The following is a 14,371-nucleotide window of genomic DNA, read 5'->3' as shown; positions in this document are numbered from 1 at the left end:
TGTAACTTTAAAAACTAAATATATCATCTTTGGTAATTTTGATGGTTGCAAGTAAAATATTAAAGACACAAGCTAAGCAAGCCACATGTTCTAGAGGCAGCAGGCAATGGTGAATCTCCGTTAGTGTAAACTGTAAAGTTAAAATCAGATAAAAGATCAATGGACAAATGCTTTCACCTTGTGTAGCTTTGAGCGAAAGAGATGCGTATGTAGAAAAAGAATCCATCGTCCTTGCTGAACCCTTTTGTTGTTTTGTATAAAGACTTATACCGTTATACGCGAATCGGTGTGCATCAAGCTTCTTTTCCCATGCCTCATACAAAATATCCTAATACGTATTGTTGTCACAAGACAAAGTTTGAAATAGAATTTTTAAAGGAATAGATAATTTCACAGAAAATATAACTAAATGAAAAAGTAACATTTTCTGAATAATACTTTGATTTGTAATACATGAAATTATAGAAAAAAACATTACTGCACTTATTAACTCACATACTAATTAACGTTTCATATAATTAAGAAGAAATTTAAATTGCAAACTATCAGGGACAACAACTACAACTCTTGTTACATATTCAAAACCCGGATTAAGCGTATTTTTAATTTTTTTTTTCAAATCAAAACGACATTGTTTTGTCTTGTCAACAGTTGACTCATGTATAACAACCAATCTACACAATTTAAATTGCAAACCACTAAGCAAAATATCAGGGACAACAACTACAAATCTTGTTACATATTTAAAACCCGAAAGAGCATATTTTTAATTTTTTTTTCAAATCAAAATGATGAGTGTGACTGAAATTCACTTTTGGAGTAATTTTTATAGAGTAAAAGTTAGTTTTCGCCAAGTTACGCTGGGATCAATCCAATCAGAATGAAAATCATTACGCTAGAGTGGAGTAAATTCTTTTGTCTTTTTGTAATTCTTATAATCAAGTTTTTCTTCTCTTTCCGCTGGAGTAAGAGTTTTACTCTGATACTTGTTTTTTTTTTTTCCGCCAAATGATGTTTTTTTTATTGAATAAAACCGGCCCAAGGCCCAAATACATAAACAAAAGACTAGAAGCCCAACGCATACGGGCTACAATGTAAACACTTAAAACGGCCCGCGGCCCACACCACTCAGACCCGAACGACGCCGGCTGGAGAAAGCGCATCAAGGAAGCAGGTTGCAGAAACACGTGGAAGCATCTACACCCTCGGATCGACACGCGTCGCAAACCGCCTCAACCTGATCTTCTCCACCTCGAAACGCCTCCAGGGCCACCTCACCACACCTTGGTTACGCCGGATCTCGAAACCCGCATCAAACCGCCTTCATCTCCGGTGGTCCCCTATCGAAAACTTAATCGGACATACCGCGCTTTCCTCAGGACCACCCACTCTTCTCTCGAATGTAAATCACGACCTCACTAACCTCTCTTGTCGGTGATGAACCACAGAGAGGTTTATCTTCTTCAAAGATCTCATCCGATGTATCTCCTGTCTCCCCGAGCCGACAAGAACAAAAACCAAACCAACCTTTCACCTTTAAACACCCAATGTTCCTACGGGTTCCAAGCCGGCAGCGTAGAGCTACAGTAGCCTCTACCCTCCGGAAACTATACGGCGACGGCAGAGCTATGCAAGCCTCCTCTTCCCGAAAAAACTGAACCGGCGGAGGCGGAGCAAAGAAGAGTCTCCACCTCCCGGAGAAAACCGACGACGACGGAGCTGTGAGAATCTCCTCCTCCCGGAATCGCACCTTAATCTTAAAACGAGCCGTCTCTCCACCGTAGAAACCCCTTCCCACCGTCGCGTCTTAACTCCAAAACAGACAAACCGCCATGCACCATGGATTAGGTCGCAGCCAGAGCTCAGACAAGGCGAGAGTAGAAGGGATACAAAGGAGAGATACCAAGAATGCTATAAAAACTGACGGACTCCCGTTCCGGCGACGGCACGTGCGCGCACGCGCCGGCGGTACGCCGGAACCAACTAGATCTGCTTTCTCTCTCTTTCTTTTCTCTCTCTCTCTTCCCCGTTACTCCTCTTGAAACAATGATTCATCTCCCTCTGATATTTGTTTTTCCTCCCATTTTCTTTTTCACTCTTTTTCTCCACTTTTTATTCTTCGCCTAGTTACGCTGCTTTTAGCCAATCACACTTGATATCGTTTTGCCTTGTAAACAGTTGATTAACTTTTGACAACAATTCTACGATATTTAAACTATGGACAGAATTTAATTTCACCTCTAGGATGAACCTTTAAATTCATCCCACCTTCTATGGCCAATCAAATTTTTACATAAATTATTAATTAAAAAAATATTAAATTAAATAAAAAATAGCTACAAAAAATAAAAACGCTAATTTTAATGACCTTAAAATATTTTAGGGTATAGGGTATAGGGTATAGGGTTTGGATTTGGATTTAGAATTTAAGGTATAGGGTTTAGAATTTAAAATTTAGGATTTAGGGTTTCACTGGAAGTGTTAGTGTCGTTAAAATTAGCATTTTTATTTTTTGTAGCTATTTTTTGTTTAATTTAATATTTTTTAATTAATAATCTATCTGGAAAGTTGATTGGTCATAAAAGGTGGGGGTGAATTTAAAGGTTCACTCTAAGGGGTGAACCTAAGTTCTGTCCTGTAGAAAGCCATATCAGTGGAACATTATCAACATAAACCATAGTAGAAATCAGATTCCGAACATGGCTACCATTTTATTCTCATGTTTTGAATAACATTTCAACACATATGTGGAAATAAACTCATGCAAGAAGAGACAAAACCACAAAACTTAGACAAACAAGCAGAATGATAGGAAGTTTCTTATGCGGAGCTGAAGAATGAGGAACTTCAACAAGTCTTGAGATATCAAGTCGCTGCAGTGATCCTCTGTCTGTACTGAAACTCCACCCAACAATGTATTGGTCACTGACCGCTGCACCTGTAGATGCAGAGAACCCAACAAACAGTCTCGAACTATTTCTAAAAACTTCTGTAAGATTGATGTGTTGTGACAAAAGAGACCGACTTGGCTTCTGGACTTTAAGTGGAGCAATAGAAACATTGAGTATAGTGCCTTCATAATCCACCCAAACCTGTATAGGCTTTCCGGTCAAGAGGTTTATGCTTTCGTTTTTCCCTTTCATGTCTGAATAGTAAGATGCTGAGGCTACTCCGACAGATACAGGACTGTTCACATCAATCCCCACGTGATTGTTAATGACATCATTGAACTCAGGGTTCCAAATAGTGTCAAGCTCAACAGCGAGAACGTGAGAAGAGGGAGATGATTCAAGTGCTGATGCGTTGAAAGCCCCCAAGTATCTTGTTGCCTCTGCATGTGAGAAATCTCGTGAAGGAGATACTAGGAAGGCAATACCATGGCCGCCTTCATGACCTTTCTTAGGCACCAGAGCACACACGAAATGCGTTGAGAAAGAGAGTGGTTTAGAGGAACTGAGCTCAACTGGTTTCTTGAAAAAAGCATGACCAATTTGATTCATTGAAGTGTTTGTCAGTTGTAATAATCCACTGGGAACTACCTTTGCAGAAGCATCTAGATAAAGATCTTCTTGGTCAAGAAAGTTTTCATAAACAAACCTTGTCTCTTGTTGACTTGATAGAGAGATGAGGTGAAGAGAAGATATAACAAGGATCTGAAGCAGCCAACGAGCCATTGTTGATGTTGTTTTGGATCTGATGTGCAAATCTTTCACCTCAAAACAATGCATCTTATAACCTTTCAAGCTGGATAAAAAATGAACATAGAAAAACGTGAGCTTCTATTTTAGTAATCAAAGCCTGTCAAAATTTCTAATATTGTTTGTTTAATAAAGCTTCACGTGGTTTGGTTTTCAAAGTATTCCATTCCCATTTTTTTTTTTGCTAAAATTTCCATTCCCATTTTGAAACAATATTTTAACTTATGAGATCTCAACTTGAATCAGAGTAGACAACCGCGTCTGCTGCATGGGGCTACCCTTTTTTCTTTCTTTTGCATGGTGATACCCTACCCTGAAACAATAATATAATGCACCAACTTGAAGCTATCGTATTATGTATATATGGAAGCAGACAAACGATACTATTAAAATAACATATTTTGAACATGGCCTTGACCTTTCGGTTGCACAATAGAGCAACCCATGTTTTTTTGTAAGGATACTTCCATCCAGCTACGGGCCAGACCAAAAGGAAGAAGCTTGGCATATGCATGACAACTACTCTTTAGATGATGAATATCCTACCTTGTCAACCTAGAGTTATTTTTTTCTGCAGAATCCGAAAATGACTCAAATTGTATATTATAGAGGTCTTCTTCAATGGTTTGGTACTTTGGTTATGTCGCCGTAGCCACTAGCCACACCAAGACGCTGGAACAGCTTAGTTTTCTCAGACAACCTAAATGTCACAGAGGTCTAATACTTATAAGCTATGTTGCATGGAAGCGGAACTATGTATATATGCCGAAGCAGAACCAAGTATCCGAAAGCAGAATTGTAAGGAAGCGTGAAAACGAGAGTTAAAAAAATACTTCATCCGTTTCACAAAGAGTGTCACTAAGACATTTAGAAACCGATTGAAATTATTTATGTTTTCATTAATGTCATATGTTTCCCCAATAATATTTTAGAAAAATATATTTATTTATAAGATCAATGCATTTTATATTTAATATTGAGCTAAAAATAAATATAAATTGCATTGCAATTGTAGAATGACACTTTTTATGTAACAGGAAAAAAAATGCTAAAGTGACACTTAATATGAAATTGAGGGAGTATTAGGAAGTGGGTATGTATCATAAACGTATATAAAAATATATAAACATATATTTATATTAAAAATATAAGATAAATATATTATAACATTCATAACTAAAAATTGTATGATTCAAAAATTGAGCATATACATCATTCTTTCCACTTTAATAATTTATATCAAGTCAATCAACTTTATATTATCTTGTGATTAATTTTTATAAAAAAATATTATCAAACTAATGAATTTAATTCTTTTTAATATCTCATAAACATACTATATAAGCAAGATTTTTCTTTATAAAAAAATTATGGTGCACAAAATCTAATATATTAATATTTTTAATACATGTATTTTAATTAATTTGGTTTATTTTAATACTATTAGTTTTTCATATTTTAATATAAAATTAAAAACATATAAAGCATAAATTTATATTTATTTATTATTTATTTATGAAATTGAATTTGTAAAACAGAATCATAAAGTTTCAAAATGTAATTGCAAGCTTCCAACGTTTAACCATAGATCAATCTCCTGGAGTTTGGTACGTACTCACATCAGTTTTGGGTTCGATTTTCCATGTGAACTAAATTATCATCACTTTTCCAGTCTGGGTTTGGGTTTTGGCCCAAGTGATTTAAATAGTGGATCGTAACAGATGATCGATTTACCCTCTAACATTAGTCGGAAGGTACTCCAAATTTGGATTAGACAGTGTAGTAGCGAGTCCATCCTGGTACCAAATGCGTTCCTTCCGAAACCAATCGGATCAGCCGATAGGGTTTATAAAAAAAAAATCCAATGAAATTACATCAATGCTGCATGTAGGTTACCTAGAAACGGTAAAACGGATCAAACACAAAATTATCCTCCCTTTTTTCAATAGTAGTGATGTTTTAGAATTTTTTTTTTTGTGTTTCAGCTGAAATGATGTTTTCAAATTTATATGAAATATGAAATTTATTTAGTTTTTAGACTGTTCATATTCTGTAGTGTGATTTTTATTGGTTGAATTTGTTTTAGTTAACATTGTTTTAAGAGAAATTGCACCCAATAACTAAGAAAAAAACCAAAATTTACTATCTAACTAAAATCCCATCCTCTCTCCTCTTTTCTCTTCCTATCTCTTTCTTTTCTCTCTCTAAAAATCTAATTTCTCTTTTTTTCTTGGTTATTCCCTAAATAAGCCCTTGTTTTAATGTAGTAAAAGAGGTAAATTTAATATATTTTTAATCAATGTATCAAAATTTTAAACAACAAATAAAATGAAAGAGAGGCAATATGTCTTAGACTAGAAATGTGTTATCTTTCACTGGATTTGACACCAGGTCCTATCTTCAACTTGGAACTAGCTTATACGTAGACCATACAAAAACCCCAAAGATCTGTACTCAGACGACCATACTTCAGATATTACGTTGGTTCCTTCCCATGTAGAAATATGAGCCAGACTAAAAGGAAAGAAAACATGGAAAAGTCAAAACAGCTACTAATGTTTTTTTTTTTTTTGAACTTAGCTTACAGCTACTAATGTTGTCTAGATATATATGATGATGAACGTAGCTTTTTAACGTTTTGCCATATTAACTAAACCCTTCATGTGCAAAAAATCTTCTTCAAAATAGATTATAAAATCTGTCAAATTCCCAATTCATCCCCACATTGTGCATGCAGGAGACTTCATTTCACATGCACAATAAATCAAATCAATGAAGCTAAGCATGGAGAGAAGAGAATAATTAAACAGCCATGTGAGAGCGAGAGCTCCCATCTCCAGCAAGCAATTCAACTGGGCAACTCACGAAACAGCTCCTGATTTCTGATGATAGTTGGACGAAGAGATATATAGTTGAGGTCTCAGGCTTGGATTTTCCATCACGAGTACTAGCGAGAAAGAGAGATTTGTCCTCTTCGGTGTTATTTATTTGTCTTTTTTGTATCTAAAATGTTTTTAAAACCGGACTGACCGATGGTTGGACCGGGTTCGATCATGAACCGGTCACATAGCCAAATTAGATCTCAAAATTATTAACTGATAAAAAAATATTAAACTATCAAAAATCTAAAAACCATCCATATTAAACCAGATTATTAAACCATACTTGTCTTTTAAAAAATAACTATGCCAGAGGAAACATAAACTATTTGTTTAGTTTTGACGTCGAAAAAACTATCAGTTTAGAATGATCTATATTTTGTCTTTTTAAAATATTGTAGTAACTCTACTCAATAAATACTAAACCATAATAATTAAATAAATATAAATGTTAAAAGTAATTTTAATTTTTAGTAAATACTTTTTGAATATTTTGTGCTTTTCTAAAATAAAATAGGTTTTAGTGCTGTCATAAAATGTTTCTATGTTTTAATGGTTTATTGGATGGAATACTAGTTTTATTTAGACTGAAACATCCATCCATATTTACAATAATCATGCGACATAATACACAGTATGAACTAGTTGTCACATGTAAGTATGTCGGGCTCAACTATTACTAGATTTGTCGTCTCTTGTATGTGTGTCATAACATCATACGTTGTTCAAACCCTGGCTTAGGCACCAGAGTGCAAACGAAGTGTGTTGAGAATAGAGAGTGGTTGAGACGGACTGAGCTTAACTAGTTTCTTGTAGAAAACATGAGCCAGTTAAGCTTAACATTTTAAGTAACATAAAACTATGATAAATATTATAAACGAACAAGTTTTTATTTTTGGATTAATCTGGGATATCACGAGCCAGTCTAATAGCACAAACTTATCTCCAAAGATAAATGCAGCCTGCAAATAAATTTTCTTTTGGGTATGCAAATGGACCGTAAATAGAGATCCATATCCGTGTAGGTGTTTCAGAACAATATGACTAAGTTTCGCACAGTATGTAAATCATCGATTTGCCTATAAATCGACTTGAAATATGTTAGTGTCCCAAACCCTTTCCTTAACCACTACCGAACCAGCTTTCTAACAAATACCATTTCTTATCTGACAAAACATGGGAAAAGTGCCAATTTCGACCCCAACTATTTTAATCGTGCCAAATACGACCCGGACAATTGATCAGTGCCAAATACGACCTCAACTCAATTATAATTTGAAAAAACTACCCGAACTTCTTAAAACGTGCTTAAATCTACATTGACTCTAACAAAAGTTAGTCAATCGTTAACAAGATAAAACGACGTCGTTTTGATATACGAGGAAAAGTGCCAACTTCAACCCCAACACTCTCAGTCGTGCCAAATAGAACCCGAACAAATGGGCAGTGCCAAAACCGGCCTCAACTTAAGTATAATTTAAGAAAAACTACCTGAACTTCTTAAAAGGTGCATAAATCTACATTGACTCTAACAGAAGTTATTCAACCGTTAACAAGATAAGAAGACGTCGTTTATATATACATATATATATATATATATATCTATTTTTTTTAAAAATATATGTTCATTCCAGAACTCAAACCATGTTGTGATACCCTTTTAAATGGGCACACTAACAACTAGATAAAAGTAATTTTTTAAAATACTATTACAAATTTGAAATTATATAAACTACTATTATTCTTCATCTTATCCAATTTAAAATTTTGATGACAGTTTTTTCTGATTTATATAAATACATTAACATGTTTTTCTTATTTATCATATCTTTAATAAAATTATATCTTACTAAAATATAAATAATAAAATATTTATTATTATACGATCTTAAATATGCTTAAAACTTTGAATTTATTTATACAATTTTCTTATATAAATTATTTTTAATTTTTAAAATTAAGTGGGAATTTTTTTAGTTTCCAAAGTTGATGTTATATATTTTGATATTTTGTTCAAAAATGTTAAGAGGCCTTTTACCTTTCTTTCACTAAGATATGTTGTACAAAATATTAGACAAATTAAACAATAACTAAAATATATAAAGCAATCACCAAAGTTTTAAATTGGATAAGATGAAGAAGAATAGTATTTTATATAATGGAGAATTTCAATTTGTAATAATATTTCAAAAAATTATTTTAGTCTAGTTGTTAGTGTGCCCTTTTAAAAAGATATCCCAGCAAGGATTTGAGTCCCGAAATGAACATATTTAACAAAAAAATACATATATCAAAACAACGTCGTCTTATCTTTGTTAAAGGTTGATTAACTTCTGTTAGAGTTAATGTAGGTTTAGATACGTTTTAAAAAAAATGGATAATTTTTCTTAAATTATAATTGAGTTGAGGTCGTTTTTGGCACTGACCATTTGTTCGGGTCTTATTTGGCACGACTTAGAGTGTTGGGGTCGAAATTGGCACTTTTCCTCGTATATCAAAACGACGTCGTTTTATCTTGTTAACGGTTGACTAACTTCTGTTAGAGTCAATGTAGATTTATGCAGGTTTTAAGAAGTTCGGATAGTTTTTTTGAATTATAATTGAATTGAGGTCGTATTTGGCACTGATCAATTGTTCGGGTCGTATTTGGCACGACTGAAATAGTTGGGGACTGAAATAGTTGGGGTCGAAATTGGCACTTTTCCCGACAAAACATATTGAGGAGTAATGCGTGAGCACATATCTCTCATTCCAGTATTTGGTAAAAGTGAGAGAGGTACTTTGAGGATTTATATAATCTGAGAATTTTGTAGTCACTAACCAAACCTAAAAGGAAAAGCAACATCATGTTGGAAGGTGAAACACATATACTAATTATTTCATACAATTAAGTAGAAATCAAAACCGCAAATCACCAAGCAATAAATAAGGAATAGTAACTACAGTTTTGGTTACATATTCCCATTCATTACCATTTACTCTCTCAATTTCCAATAACAATTCAACACTTGCTAGCAAAAGTAAATACTCATGCAAGAATAGCTGACACCACAATAGCCAGACAACCAAACAGAATAATAAACAGCGCAAGAAGCTTCTTATCTGTACCTGTAAGATAAGGAAGTTCAACAAGTCTTGAGGTATCAAGTCGCTGCAGTGATCCTCTGTCTGTACTGAAACTCCACCACATAATGTACTGATCACTCACCGCGTTCCCTGTTGATGCAGAGAATCCAACATACAATTTCGATATATTAGGAAAAATCTCTGAAAGGCTAATGGGATGTGACAAAAGAGGCCGGCTTGGCTTCTTGACTTTAAGTGGAGCAATGGAAACGTTGAGCACTGTGCCTTCATAATCAACCCACACCTGTATAGGCTCTCCACTCAAGAGGTTCATGCTTTCGTTTTTCCTTTCTATGTCGGAATAGTAAGATGCCGGAGCTACTGCGACAGATTTAGGACTGTTCACATCGATCCCCACGTGATTTTTACCTTTGATGTCGTTATACTCAGGGTTCCAGATAGTGTCGAGCTCGACAGCAAGAACGTGAGAAGAGGGAGATTCAAGTGTGGAAGCGTCGAAAGCCCCCAAGTATCTTGTTGGCTGTGCGTGGGAGAAATCCATAGAAGGAGATACTATGAAGGCAATACCATGGCCGCCTTCGATGTTTTGCTTTTTCACCAGAACACACACGAAATGCGTCGAGAAAGAGGAACCGAGCTCAAGTGGTTTATCGTAGAAAGCATGACCGATTTGATACTTTGAAGTGTTTGTCAGCTGCAATATTCCATTGGGATGTACTTTTGCAGAAGCATCTAGATAAAGATCTTCTTGGTCAAGAAAGTCTTCAAAGACAAACCTTGTCTCTTTTTGACTTGATAGAGAGATGAGATGAAGAGAAGAGATAATAAGGATCTGAAGCAGCCAACGAGCCATTACTAATGATGATGCAGAGAGAGTTTGGATCTGAGGTGCAAATCTTTCACCTCAAATCAATGCATCTTATAACCTTTCAAGCTGGATAAAAAAGAAATGAACATAAAAAAACGTGAGCTTCTATTTTAGTAATCAAAATCTACCAAATTTTTCAAATATTGTTGATTTAAATAACAATAAGCTTCACGTGGTTTGGTTTTCCAAAGATTCCAGTTTGAGACAATATTTTAAGTTATGAGATCTCAACTTGAATCAGAGTAGACAACCTCGTGTGCTGCATGGGCTGAAACGATAGTATAATGCCAACTTGAAGCTATCTTAATATATATGGAAGCAGACAAAATATACTATTAAATAACATATTTTACACATGGTCTAGAGTTCGCCCTAGTCATGTGACATAATACACAGCATGAACTAGTTGTCACTTGTCACACGTATGTATGTCAGTCAGACTCAGGATCAACTACTCTACTAGATTTGTCGTCTCTTGTTTGTGTGCTGTTGTCCAATCGTCACATCATATGCTGCTTTACATTTTCTCTCAAATACTATCAAATTTCTAACAACTTAAAACTCTTATAGCAACTAATACTATTAACCATACATATTTTTCTAACAACATCCAATCTATTTCCCAAATCCTAAAATAACACACACAGAGTTCCAGCTTATAAACCAAAACAGTTTTCTATCAGAGAGCCATTCGGAATAATTATGCCAGAGGAAACATAAACTATTTGTTTATAATCAATCGTTTAAGTGGATAAACATGTTGTAAGGGACACACTGAACAAATTGGTACAAATAAGACTGATTTTTTTTTTTGAACAACGACAAATAAGACCGATTATTAGAACAATCTTGAGAGCTACCAAAGAGATCTGTCTGCTGACATTAATGCATTACCTCTAACTGCTGATGCTGTGAGAATTGGACTCAAAATGTTCTGTAGGTAAGCAAGTCTCAAGTCTTAGGCTTCTCTGGCTCTGCAACTACGTGAAGAGAGTTCTTAGTCTCTGACCATGGCTGATCTGCTGGCTGACAAGGGTAAGGTGAGTGATTGGAAGAAGAAGAAGACATCGAGGGACCTGACCAACTCCATGAAGCTGCATCAACCATAAACGGAGCAAATGTGCCTATCCCCAAAGTATATGGTGAGAAATCTGGCATTGGCAGATTGTTGTTTAGGTATAAGACCACTTGTTCCATCGTAGGCCTGGACTCTGGCACAATATTTGAACATAGCAAACCGAGTTTCATAACCATCTCGACTTCTTCGGCTATGAATTCACCTCCCAGTCTCGGGTCAGTGGCATCAAGCAAAGCGTCCTTTTTCCAGCACTCACAAACCCATTTGATCATATGACGTCTCTCAACTTGCAACTGCGGTTCAACGGGTCTTCTACCACATGCTACTTCAAGCATGAAAACACCAAAAGCATAAACATCAGTTCCGGTAGAAGCTCCCGTTGTCACTAGCTCAGGTGCCATGTAGCCTACTGTTCCCACAGCTGCTGTTGTGGCTGCATTGCCTCCATGTTCATGAAACCTGGCCATTCCAAAATCCCCCAACCTACCATTGAACTCGGCGTCTAACATAACGTTGGAAGCTTTAACATCGCGGAACAACGCGGTCAGCACCTGTATGCAGGTACCACAGAGCAGACGCTATTCCTTTAACAACCACAAGTCTTTGTGACCAAGAAAGAACTGATTTCGTCTCATCAAACAAATGCTCGTCAAGGCTCCGATTGGGCATGTACTCCGAGACAAGAAGAAGTTCGTGCTTTCTCCTACAATACCCGAAAAGTGGAACAAGATTCCTGTGTTTCAGATATCTCATGCTCACAACTTCAGCCAGAAATTGCTTCAAACCTTCATCACCATTATGGGACACTCTCTTCACTGCTATTTCTCTGCCTTGCGGAAGATCTCCTCTATAGACTTCACCAAAACCACCTCTTCCTAGGAACTCATCCTTGCGGAAACCCTTTGTTGCTTTGTACAGGGACTTGTAAGAGAACCTATGTGCATCAAACTCCTTCTCCCATGTTTCAGACACTTCTGAATACTTCTTCCTCCGGTGGAAATAAACTCTTGCAAGAACAGCCAACACCACAATACCCAGACACACAACCAGGACAACAATCCACGGCGGTAGACTCTTATGTGGAGCTGTAGAATAAGAACTTCAAGAAGTTCTGATATATCAAGAAGTCTTGAGATATCAAGTCGCGGCAGTGATTCTCTGTTTGTACTGAAACTCCACCAAAGGATATAGTGAGCGCTCACCGCGTTCCCTGTTGCTGCTGAGAATCCAACAAACAGTTGAGATATATTCGGAAAAATCTCTGAAAGGTTAATGGGATGTGACAAAAGAGGCCGACTTGGCTTCTGGACTTGAAGTGGCGAAATGGAAACATTGAACACAGTGCCTTCATAATCCACCCAGACCTGTATGGGCTTTCCACTCAACAGGTTTATGCTTTCGTTTTTCCCTTTCAAGTCGGAATAGTAAGATGCTGAAGCTATTCCCACAGATATTGGACTGTTCACATCAATCCCCACGTGATTGTTATCAATATCACCGAACTCTTGGTTCCGAATAGTGTCAAGCTCAACAGCAAGAACGGGAAATCCACTTGTTGATTCGTTGAAAGCTCCCAAGTATCTTGTTTCTCGGGCGTTAGGGAAATCCATAGAAGAAGATAATAAAAAGGTAAGACCATGGCCACCTTCAATACCTGTTCTAGGCACCAGAGCACACACGAAATGAGTTGAGAAGGAGAGTGGTCCAGAGGAACTGAACTGAATTGGTTTCTTGTAAAAAGCCCGACCAGTTTCATACGTTGCACCGCCTGTCAGCCGCAATGGTCCAAGGTCTTTTGCAGAATCATCTAGATAAAGATTATCTTGGTCACGAAAGTTTTCATAGACAAACCTCGTCTCTTGTTGACTTGATAGAGAAATCAGATGAAGAGAAGAGATAACCAGGATCTGAAGCAGCCAACTAGCCATGCAGATGATGAATCAGAGAGTCTGGATCTGATGTGTAGATCTTCTCTCAAAACCTCGCAAAGCTTGAGAAAAAGTGAACAAGAAAAGGATGTGAGCTTCTGTTTCAGTGATCCAAGCCTATCAATATTGTTTTGCTTATAAACTGTACTCCACTAACACGTTGATATTAAACTAATCTAGAAATAAAGCTTAACGTGGTTTTCAAAATATTCCATTTCACACAATATTTTAACGAATATGAAATCAACTTCAGTCCAAATTGACAACGCAAATGCTACATGCGGGGTAACAAACATTTCTAAACTAATTAAAACAGGAAAAGTGACAGAAACTACTGTTAGGTCCTGCTTTGTTTACCTAACCCTTTAGGATTATTTAATTAAGCTCTACAGGGGGCAGGAGAACACGTTCACACATGCAAAATAAATCAAATCACTAGGCTAAGATTAGAGAGAAGAAATATAGACAACCACTATAGCATAATACACACTTCTGCTACTCAGAAACCGCAAGTGAGGGCGGGAATTGCACAGAGCGTCTTGCTTCATTTGTTGGTTATGTCTCTGTTGTAGACACACCAAGAGCAGTACAAGATTAGATAGAAACAGTTTATTTCTCTTAGAAAACCTAAATTCCACAGAGGTACAATTTGTAAACTTAATTACTACCTACCAGATTTATTTTGGGGGCAGCAGGAGATGGTATCTTAGAGAAACTTCATTAATGTAAATGGAGAATCAGATGAGAGATTAGTGGTCAAATACCTGCTATATAACCAAGGAAGAATCTAACAATCACAAGGGAGATAGGACATGCAACTTCAAGATATTACT

At 36.2% G+C, this 14,371-nt stretch overlaps 2 protein-coding genes and 1 pseudogene across 2 annotated transcripts; all 3 read right to left on the bottom strand.

Annotated features, from left to right (window-relative positions):
- Nucleotides 1-2,759: 2,759 nt before the first annotated feature.
- LOC111210423 (L-type lectin-domain containing receptor kinase I.9-like) lies at nucleotides 2,760-3,674 on the bottom strand. Its single transcript, XM_022710812.2, has one exon. It carries the CDS (start codon nucleotides 3,672-3,674, stop codon nucleotides 2,760-2,762), a length of 915 nt encoding a protein of 304 aa, XP_022566533.2.
- Nucleotides 3,675-9,424: 5,750 nt separating this feature from the next.
- On the bottom strand, nucleotides 9,425-14,197 carry LOC111201439 (annotated as a pseudogene).
- On the bottom strand, nucleotides 9,606-10,517 carry LOC111210424 (L-type lectin-domain containing receptor kinase I.9-like). The gene has a single exon (XM_022710813.2). The coding sequence runs from the start codon at nucleotides 10,515-10,517 to the stop codon at nucleotides 9,606-9,608; it is 912 nt and encodes a 303-aa protein (XP_022566534.2).
- Nucleotides 14,198-14,371: the final 174 nt, after the last annotated feature.

This window comes from Brassica napus, chromosome A10 (assembly GCF_020379485.1).
Source record: "Brassica napus cultivar Da-Ae chromosome A10, Da-Ae, whole genome shotgun sequence".
NCBI lineage: Eukaryota > Viridiplantae > Streptophyta > Magnoliopsida > Brassicales > Brassicaceae > Brassica > Brassica napus.
This window is presented reverse-complemented; position numbering and strand designations above follow the sequence as displayed.

Bases quoted from the DNA above. Each gene is read 5' to 3' on its own strand.
- LOC111210424 (XM_022710813.2), bottom strand. From the start codon at position 10,517: ATGGCTCGTTGGCTGCTTCAGATCCTTATTATCTCTTCTCTTCATCTC.
- LOC111210423 (XM_022710812.2), bottom strand. From the start codon at position 3,674: ATGGCTCGTTGGCTGCTTCAGATCCTTGTTATATCTTCTCTTCACCTC.